The following is an 11,013-nucleotide window of genomic DNA, read 5'->3' on the forward strand; positions in this document are numbered from 1 at the left end:
GTATCCAAACCTTTCATGTTAGTACATTCAGATGTTTGGGTTCATGCTCTTGTTTCATTTATAAATGGGTTTCGTTATTATGTTTTTTTATAGATGATCATACTCACTATACCTGGTTGTTCTTAATGCAAAACAAATCCTAAAACTTCCAAAAATTGCAGCAATTTCATAATCTCATCACCACCAAATTTAACTCTAAAATACAAATTTTTCGCTCAGATGGTGGTGGTGAATACACCAACCAAGCCTTTCGACAATATCTCCTTCAAAAAGGAATCACCCACCAACTAAGTTGTCCCTACGCCCCATAGCAGAATGGTTTTGTTGAACATAAACATCGCCATCTACTTGACACCACTCGAGCTCTTCTCTTCGAAGCCTCTCTCCCCTCTAACTTCTGGGAAGAAGCCTTGCTTACCTCCAATTACCTCATCAATAGAATACCTAGCAAAGCCACTGCCTCCCAAATACCTTTTCAGCTCCTCCACAATCAACCACAAAATTTTTCTCACTTGAAACATTTAGATGCCTATGTTTTCCATGGCTCCAACCAATTGCCCTAAACAAACTTTCCCCATGCTCTCACAAATATATCTTCCTAGGATACTCATCTTCACATAAAGGCTATAGATGCGTCAATCTAACCACCAATAAACTTCACATCTCCCTTCACGCTGTCTTTCATGAAACTATTTTTCCATACAAATCAATTTCTCTTTCCAATTCCTCAACTCATTCCAACTCTAACATTGAAACTCCACAAACACCTTATTTACTTCTTCCAATCTCTACTCTACCACCACTTCAAAATGCCCAAACCATAAAACCCTCTCCAGAATTTTCATCCCAAACTCATTCTCCTCCCAATCATCTTCAAGGTTCTTATCCCTCCAACCAGACCTCACCATCATCATAACCTCCTCCCACTTTCTCACCAACACCTCAATCACCTACAAAAACCTCTACTCATCCCATGCAAACAAGACTCAAAATGGGCATTCACCGCCCCAAACCAAATTTTGACCTCTTCACCAACCCGAATTCAGAATCTGTTCCCAATACTTACCATCAAGCTATTAAATTCAAACACTGGCGGGATGCAATGTCTGCATAATTTCTAACTCTATAAAATCAAGCCACTTGGTCCCTCATACCACCTCCCTTCCATGCTAATATTCTTGGCTGCAGGTGGATCTTCAAAGTTAAACATGCACCAAATGGTAAAATTAAACGAACAAAGACAAAGTGGTTGCACAAGGCTTCACTGAGGAGTTCAACATCAATTACACTGAGACCTTTAGTCCAGTGGCCAAAATTCCAACAATACACATTTTGCTTCTAGTTGCTCTTCATAAGGGCTAGACAACACTTCAATTTGACATATCGAATGCATTTTTACACGGAGACCTTTATGATGAAGTATATATGCATCAACCTCCTGTGTTCACTGACACTCAACATCCCAAATATGTATGCAAATTACATAAAGCCATTTACGACCTTAAATAAGCCCCACGGGAATGGCACAACAAGCTAACTTCATTCCTCATTAACTTTGATTTTCATTTCAGCAAAGCAGACCCTTATCTTCTTCTCTATGTCAAAGGCAATGTTCAGATTTTCTTGCTTATATATGTTGATGACCTGCTCCATTACAAGAAATCATTCCTGTATAATAGAGCAACTACTTCGGCAATTGAAAACCAAATTTTCTCTGAAACAACTTTTGTTTGTCAAAGTTTTTTTACTGTTTTATAAAATAGTTTTTTGGTATAATAATTTATTGAGCTAGAGATGTTTATACTATAAGGATGACTTAGAATGCAATAAAAAAGATGTACTACCTAATTCTATTTTCAGGATTTATAAGTTTTTTTTTTATTTTCTGACTTTTTTTATTGTAATCTCTTCTGTAACGTATTCATTTTTTAATGAAATTAAGGATAATTGCCTTGAAAAAAAAAAAAGAGATGATTGCCTTAATTTTTCCAAAAAAAAAAAATCCAACCGTATTGGTGCTGCAGCGCGGAGCATTCACTTAACGGTGACGATACCTACCCAATCGGAAGAGGCGAAAAACCGTCGAGAAACCGGCGCTCCCCAGAGCTCAGTCTTTTATACTTCGCTGCCTCGCCAGTCACTCTTGATGGCCGCCTTCTCTTCTTCGCCTCGCCGCGCTCTTCCTCAGCTCTCGTGCTCTCCTCCGACTCTTCTCCCTTTTCTTATTCTCTCCTCTTCTTCTGTCCACCTCAACCCTATCCGAAAGCCTGAAGCCCTGTCGTTCTCGATCGCTGCGCCGCCAGCGTCTACAGCTGCCAGCCGGCCGCCGAGGTTACACCGCCGATGCAGAGCCTACGTCTATGGTGGAGACCGGACGATCGATACGCAGACACTCATTGTCTCCGTTAGTGTCATTGCGGCCGTTGCGCTGTCTCTGTTCCTAGGGTTGAAGGTGCTTTATATTCCAATTTATGTAATAATTTTATTTTATTGTTTGTGTGATTTATTAGTTTTTTTTTTCTCTCGCAGGGGGATCCTTTGCCATGCAGTAGGTGCGGTGGAAATGGTGAGATATTTTTGGTCATTTTGATTGGGTAATTTGACTTTATATGGCTTATAATTCACGTAATTAAAAAATTACATCTGCTGTTTATTTTTTTGGATAAATATGTTTGGAAGTTTTTTTGGGATGAAATCACCATCAATGAACTATAACTTGTATTTGTGAATTATTTTTTTTGAAGTCTATGTGTTTGAAATTAATTTGAATGTGCTCAAAGTTAAACTTGATTTGAAATCGAATTTGAACTTGGTCTGAACCCTTTTGAATTAGTGTTCGGGCATGGGTTCAAACCTAGTTTGAATTTGGTTTGAACCAAGATTTGAACCATATTTGAATTCATGCAAGTCTCATGCATGAATTCTGATGCATAAAAACATGGATTTTTCCAACATATTTGGCAATATGTAATTCTATTTAATACTATGTAGAATTGCTAATGAGTAACACGCTAAACTGGTGGCGGTGTAAGGTACATGAAAAATACTAAATACTTTCTTTCTGAGTTAGAAATCAAATACTTTACCTCCACGATGAATTGCTTTCGAATTTCAGACACTTTGAACTTTCCTACATGTATACATCACCTAGATTGGCCCAAAATTTTTAATTTAATGTTTTCTACAAATTTCAACCCACACCAAATAAATTCATTAAAGTCATTTTCAAAATAACATTTCTCACCATTTTTCTCTTCATACACCACCAAAATCCTAAAATTCTTTCTTCAGATGGATTGAACAGTATGAGAAATACAACTACAACAACACTATCAAGCCTTTATCATACTACGTGGGATTGTCTACATGAATTTTTTTCTCCATTGTGTCTTGTTTATAGTCAAATTCTCATTCAAATCTAATCATGAAGGGTCATTTCTAATATTTTCTAACCAAGTATTTTTAGGTCTACGCCTACCTTCTTTAACATTAGTCAAATCTAATACATCTACTCTCTTTACCATGTCATCGGAAGGCCGTCGTTTTATGTGAAAAGAGTATGAGAAATAATAATTACAATAATTTATGGATTTATGAGGTGACACTAATAATCTCATGAATCACTAAGATGGCATGAAGTGAATAAGGAAGATGGAGGATTACTTGGCTCGGTGGAGCATTGGTGGAAGTGAAATTGATGGACTTTGATTTTTTCTCTCCATTTGAAGCAAATGAATTAATGTTATCTATTTCGAACTTGCATGCTAATTTTTTAAAATATTGTTCCTGATAAATTCTTCGGTGAGAATGTCTGTAAATTGCCCATTTGTCGTGATGAATAGAATACAAATTAGGCCACAATGTAGCATCTCCTTTGTAAAATGCCTATCTAATTCAGTATGTCTTGTTGGTTATATTGTATAAAATTATGTGCAATCTAATAGAGCCTCATAGGACCTTTCGATTTAACATTTAAATCTTTTAAGCTAATGTTCAATCATAATAATATGTGGATTCTTAACGTCATTGATCTAAATTAGACTTATATGCTAGATCTTGTCATTGCATTTTGATTTTTTTGCTTCCCAACATCATGAGGTTGTTTCCTTATAGTTTGCAATATTTTTAAGTTGATCTCCTTTCAACCATAGATTCTACATAATCACTGTAAAATCCTACCCCTTTCAAATAAAATTTTCTTTCATGTAGTTCCTTAAGATGTTGCAAAATTCGATATGGAACACAAAATGGTGTGATTTTTAAGGATTATTCATGAATTGACTTACCACACCAACAACAAACCTAATGTTAGGTATAATGTGTGATAAGTAGTTTAGTTTTCGCACATGTGTTTGATAGAAGGAATTTTCTTTCATGTAGTTCCTTAAGATGTTGCAAAATTCGATATGGAACACAAAAAGGTGTGAGTTTTAAGGATTATTCATGAATTGACTTACCACACCAACAACAAAGGTAATGTTAGGTATAATATGTGATAAGTAGTTTAGTTTTCGCACATGTGTTTGATAGAAGGTTTTTTTATAGTTGTCTTTTAGAGTATTTCCAAGTTTATGATTAAATTTTATGGGCTCTTCAAAGGCTTGCATCCCAAATTGTTTGTTTCTTTTAATAGGTTTGTTATATGTTTCTATTATGATATAAAATCCCTTAAGGAGAGTTTGCAACCTCGATGCCAAGGAAGTACTTTAGCTTATCTAATATTTTGGCTTCAAATTTTTGGAGCAACCTTTTCTTTAAAATCTCCATATTTTTTAAATAAATACTTATTATGATGATGTCGTTAACATGAACTACTAGTGTTGAGAATCCATCTTAAGTCATTTGTTTCACAAATAATATATGGTCGCATTAATTTTGTTTGTATATCATATCGAGTATTATTTAGCGAATCTTTTGAACCATGTCTTGGAGATTGCTTCAATCAATATGATGCCTTTTAAGTTTATGTATATTTTAAGTCAAACCCTAGTTGAACCTTCGTATATCTCTCCTTGAACCTCCGTATATCTCTCCTCCTATGTATCAACATGTAAGAAGACATTCTACGCATCCAATTGTTGTATTTTTTAGTCCTTGTTAACTATCACTAATAAAACAACTAAAAAATGTATTTTGGTGACAAGAGAAAATTTTCAAGGTAATAAATAACATTTATTTAAGTGCAGCTTTTGCCATTATTCAAACTTCGTACTTTCTTTTAATCAGTCATTGAATTTGTACTTTACAATAAATATCCATCTACAACTTATTAGTTACTTTTCTTTTGGTAGTGCCATCGATTTCCATATTATGACGAGGAGAAAGATTTTCATATTATTAGAGTAAGGATAAGGGGTTCTTAGTTGAAGTAACTTTGTTTGCATGCTCAATAGTTCCTTCAGTGAGTTGAGACGCCTTACCTATTTGTTGACCTCTAAACAATAACCAAAGGAATGAAAGGGAGAAGAAAGCAACGCAGAAATCCTATGGCACATACCCATCGGATCCACGAAAGCCTCCGCGAATCCTGCCGTTCGGCGCCGTCTGCGTCGTTTCTCCGAAAAAATCTGCGGGAATCCTGCCTAAATCCTGCGAACCGGTTCGATCGCCTCCCATTCGCGGCTATAAAACGAAGCCGATCACTCAGCTTCTTCGGACACACACGAGCTCCCGATCTCAACTCTCGTAGCTGCTTTCACTGCCGATACCTCCTCCCTCCTCCGATCTCCACTTCCCACGTCGGAACTCCGCCGACGCTGCACCTCCGACCCTCACCTCTCCATCCCGAAGCCCAGCCGAATCCCTACCCGAGTCCCATCCTCTCCTTTGTCCGATCCAGAGAAGCCGAGAGAGAGGGAAGCACCGAACCCTACCTCTCTACTTGCCGCCGACTTCACCTCCTCCTCCGACGTTCTATCCCTGTCGGATTGGAAGTTGCGGCATTTTAATCGAAGCAACCACGGGAGCTCACTTACAGTGAAGGTAACTTTCTCCCTTTCACGGTTTTCGGCCAAATCCTGTAAGCCAGAGAGAGGTGAGGGAGGGATTTTTATTTTATATTATATTATATATTATTATTATTATTATTTAGTTATAATTAATTATAATTAAATATAATTATTATAATTGAATACTTTAATTATATTTAACTTTTTTTTAATAATAATTAGTTTTTATTAAAATAAATTACCGGAAAACCGTCTATACACGCCTTTATTGCGCGTGGTGGGAAGGGACCCCGGTGCGGCACCTACGGCGAGGCGGGGTCACTTATAAGTACCCCCGAGCGGGGGGAAAGCAAATTGTGTCACTCATAAGTACCCCCGAGCGGGGGGAAAATAAACTGCATTTTTAAACAGGTACCATTGAAGCCCGCGAAGGTACGAACTCTCTAAACTTAGATTCTCACGTCGTTGTTTGCAGCAGACCGGAAAAACTCCTATGCACGCCTTTATTGCGCGTGATGGGATGGGACGCCGGTCTGATGCTTACGACGAAGCGAGCAATCGCCTAAACTCTACTTCGGCGTTCGTGGCGCACCTGAAAACCACCTATACACGCCTTTATTGCGCGTGGTGGGAAGGGACCCCAGTGCGGCACCTACGGCGAGGCGGGGTCACTTATAAGTACCCCCGAGCGGGGGGAAAGCAAATTGTGTCATTTAAACAGGTACCATCAAAGACCCCATACACGCCTTTATTGCGCGTGGTGGGAGGAACAAAAAATCACGGCCGCGGTGTCCTCGTCAGAGGACACCTACCATACACGCCTTTATTGCGCGTGGTGGGAAAGGCCCAGTTTCTCGTAGTTTTCCCCTAAACGGGGGAGACGTCGGGAGGCTGCCGAAATTTCGGGTGAAATATTGCTACGCTCGGACCTGTTTGAACTTAAAAAGAACAAAAGTTGGGACTCAAATGAACAAGAACAGAGGGCTCATGGACTGTGGACTTGAACTTGAACAAAATTCAAATGACTCCTAAAGATCAAGTTCAAATGAAATAAATCAAAGTTGAAACTAAATTCAAATCAAGTCAAATATGAAATTATAGATGCAAGAACTATCAGGCGACATAATGACAAGAAGTGACAGTTCAGTGTCAAACAAATGTCGAACTCTTACAATAGCTCCTACAAAGTTAAATGCAATGTACTCACAAGGACAACGAATGGTTGCTTAATGCGTATGTCCCCCAAATACACCATTAAAACCTCCAATGCTAGCAATATTGCCTGTAGATTGAGAAGGCAGCATTACTACTTGATAGTAGAAGATCCGTCCTTGCAAGCAAGTACAATCGCCGATATGGTACTGGTGCAAATGACTTTCCTACGGGCATCTTTAAAAGACCGTATCAAATATGATCCGTCTCTACAAAATGCAATCAGTGGACCACCTGAGATTGGTGAAAGGTGGTTTCAATACAAAAGCAAGGGTTCTCCTACGAATACTCCTAGGAACTCGTAGCTGATACAGCGGTCCCCTGCAAATGACTACAAGCCACTTGTAGATAACAACAGTGGATACATCGTAGGTGCATCAAACCACTGTTGACATAAGTACAAGTACCACCCATGATGACAGTGACCAAGATCTAAAAGTACATCAGATCAGCAATCATTGACCCCAAAGTCCAGAAGAATTCCCCGGTGAATGAGAAAGGGGGAGTCAACATCAGATGCCACGCCACCGGATCTGCAGCATTCGTACAAGCAGACAAAAGGCGTCTATTCCAAGAACACCCCCGCACGTGCACAATAGTTTGTATACACATAGGCACATTAAAAGGGGTAAATGTAATCAAATACCCGCATGGGCCCCGGCGAGCGTGTTATTGGTACACACGTGACGTCTAGGGATGCTGCGCGGGTTGACAAGTGAATTCGGGTTCGAAACCGATCCTTCTATACGGGTCAATAGAAGTCGACATGGTTTGAACCATTAAGCAAATATAAAGTTGTGGCGACTGGTATATTTGGTTTAAAACATTCATATTATGCCTTCAAGGCCTACAATAATATGAATTCACCAATAAAGGCACGAAGCCTACGAAACCCGATCCTTAGTCAATAGCTCGGCTAAGTTGACAAGGTTCAATCAACAAATAGAAATGACCCCACACCCCGATGATGGCCGTGTTGAATGCAGATCTCAACCGGAGGGGTTTCCCTAAATATTTTCAAATGTCTCTCAAATATCCAAAGTCCATTTCAAATATTCCAAAGCTCCACCCAAAATACCCATAAAAATCCAAAAAAATCTCAAAATCTCAAAAATATTTAAAAATGAAATTAAATCATCAATCGCTTAAAGCAAAATTCATCCACCCTCCGCAACAGTCTGCCGGGGTGGACAAATTCAAATAAACTCTAGCTCACAAAGAGCCAAATGCCTAGTCGAAAATATCACTAGGATCCATTCTCAAACAATCTCTTGCCAGTAAGGACGTGGTACGTGTCCTCTAACTGGAAGTTTCGCCGCCAAATGGCACTGCAGGTAAACGGTTATGACCCGGGGCCCTCTGAACCGAGTGGTTTTGCCGCCAAATGGCACCACAGATAGCGGTTATGGCCAGAGCCAATACGCTCCTTAATGGCGTTAAATCCTTGAGATATGAATCAATAGGATATGATCAATAGGGCACAAAGCCCTCTGTAAGCTAAGGTGGATTCAAATCTGTCCCCTTAGACAAACATCAACCCCGGTCTACAAGGTCCCCTTGAACGAAGCAACCCATGGCTGCCGACAAGGATCCTTCTGTCAGGTTGGGTCGACTACCTCCTCTGACTAAGTAGACCAGGGACCACGATGGCCCGGGACGACGGAACCATGGGATCTTGATCGGGCCCATCATCCATTCCCCCATCATCCGCTTTAAGTGCAAGATGGTGAAATTTCTACTTTAAATATCAAACCCTCCAAATTTTTCAATATCCAAACCTTTCAAATTCCAAACTTCCAATCCTCAAAATCCAAACCCATGCTGCTACTATATGCCAGATAACACGTATTTATACGTATCTGATTGACGACTAGCCTTAATCGAAAGTTCTCTCTCGTGATCGGGAGGGGTAATTAACTATAGGGGCTTGCGCCTATAGGAAACCAGAACTCAGATCATAAAGTCCTCACAAAATGAGGGCGAAATCTCTGGGTAGTGTCTTATCTACAAACCCATCTGCCTTCCAAAATTTACCCCGGAACTTAGTTCGTTAAAACTCCCTCGCCGAATAAAGAAAAGCGAGCGGAGGCCGAGGCCGAATTTTCGGAGCCCACAGATTTCTGGCGACTCCGCTGGGGTTTGGTTTCTCTTTCCATCTTTGACTAGTCGTTTAAATGCTATAGTAGCAGTAAAAAGAAGTAATGATAATATTGAGCTCTATACGGTGAACATCAGGATGTGACATTTGGTCCTTATGTCCAAAGATCCATCACTGAAAGGTCCCGATAGAGCTAAAAACTACTATCTGTTATGATGGTAGAGCAAAGAATGAAGAAAGCTCTGTACGGTGAATATCAGAATGTGACATTTGGTTCTTATGTCCAAAAATCCATACTGAAAAGTATTGATAGAGCTAAAAACTACTATCTATTATGATGGTAGAGCAAAGAAAAAAGAAAGCTCTTATGGGGTTTTGGATGCACGACCTTTTACAACCCATTCGAACTAGCTCAGGCTGTTTAAGAGAACTTTGAGCTACTATAGCTAGATTGATTGAAGTGTATATCCACAAAGTCTCTTTCTTACTTTATGAAATAATTGTACACATCGAAGAGACATGAAAATCACAACGGAACCTTTTAGAAAAAATCCACCCACATACACTTTGAAAAGATTTTAATTAATGCATTCTTTAGCATGAACAATAATTTTAAACATATTTATCGGGATCTCGGCACTAACGGACGCATGATGTCCGAACCCGGAATAAAGTATTTAAATCGCCACCTGTCTCATAGGGGAATTTTGGATAGGCTTTTGTATGTTTGAAATTTGTAAATATTATTCGGGGTCTCGTCATACGTGCACATAAGATGTCGACCCGAATAAATATGTTAAAATGCAGTCTGATTGGGGGGAATTTTGCAATGCATTCTTGCAATATACAAGAGAATATTCAAAAAGTAAACTGTAAGTAATGCAGTTAAGATAACCATGCACGAAAACTCCGCAATTAAAAAAAAAAAAAAAATGTATATAGCAGTGAAATTTCAATAGGCATTTACTCTTTGAATGTCGGTCTGTATGTAGCATAAGGCCTGTCTGATCGTTCAGAAGTCGATCAAACTGATATGCTCTCCTTTGGTACAACCTTTCGAAGACGGAATGGGCCTTACCGTAATTGGATACGAATTTTGCGCTGATTTTTATTTCGAGTGGGATATTGGTTATCTACCGACCAGGACATTCTCGCTTCTTGAAAAAGTTGAGGACGCACTTATAGATTGAAGGATATTTGCCGATATCTCATTGTTAGTTTTCAGGTTTTGGGAGGGTTATTGTAACTGAGTTCATCAAGTGCGATCGAAACCTCAATATATTTTCATAGGTGATTCTCGTTGCAACCCAGTTTGATAAATTTCTTTAGATGGGGATCTCTAAGGAGTACCACACTAAAGTACACCATTTTCGTACAGTATTATTTTTTTCTAGAGATATGGTCTCTATTTTGGTACCTTAAGATCGGAAACTCCGCCGTAGTGGATTCTGGATATGCTATCCAAAGAGTACGACACTCTATGACATAACCGTACATGATCTTAGATTCTTTCTTTGCCTAATCATCAAATAGATTGGTAGTTTTTTAGGCTCTAATCGGGACATGTTCGATGATGGATCTTGGTACAAAGAAAAAATGTACATCCTTGAATATCACCGATACTTTAGGATTTTTATTTTATTTGCTACCATCATAATAGATAGGCGCTTTTAGCTCTATCGGACCTTTAGTTATGAGATTTTTGAACATAAGAAGCACATATCACATTCCTGATTATTCACCGAAAATAGGGGA

The 11,013-nt window shown here is 39.0% G+C and overlaps 1 protein-coding gene across 1 annotated transcript in view; it reads left to right on the forward strand.

Annotated features, from left to right (window-relative positions):
- Nucleotides 1-2,099: 2,099 nt before the first annotated feature.
- Nucleotides 2,100-11,013, forward strand: part of LOC110095438 — a 17,586-nt gene continuing 8,672 nt past the window's right edge. The window contains exons 1-2 of the mRNA XM_028693836.1: nt 2,100-2,452; nt 2,530-2,566. Coding sequence (XP_028549669.1) covers nt 2,147-2,452; nt 2,530-2,566 — 343 coding nt within the window. The 5' untranslated portion in view covers nt 2,100-2,146. The remainder of the gene's footprint in view (nt 2,453-2,529; nt 2,567-11,013) is intronic.

This window comes from Dendrobium catenatum, unplaced genomic scaffold (assembly GCF_001605985.2).
Source record: "Dendrobium catenatum unplaced genomic scaffold, ASM160598v2 fragScaff_scaffold_370, whole genome shotgun sequence".
NCBI lineage: Eukaryota > Viridiplantae > Streptophyta > Magnoliopsida > Asparagales > Orchidaceae > Dendrobium > Dendrobium catenatum.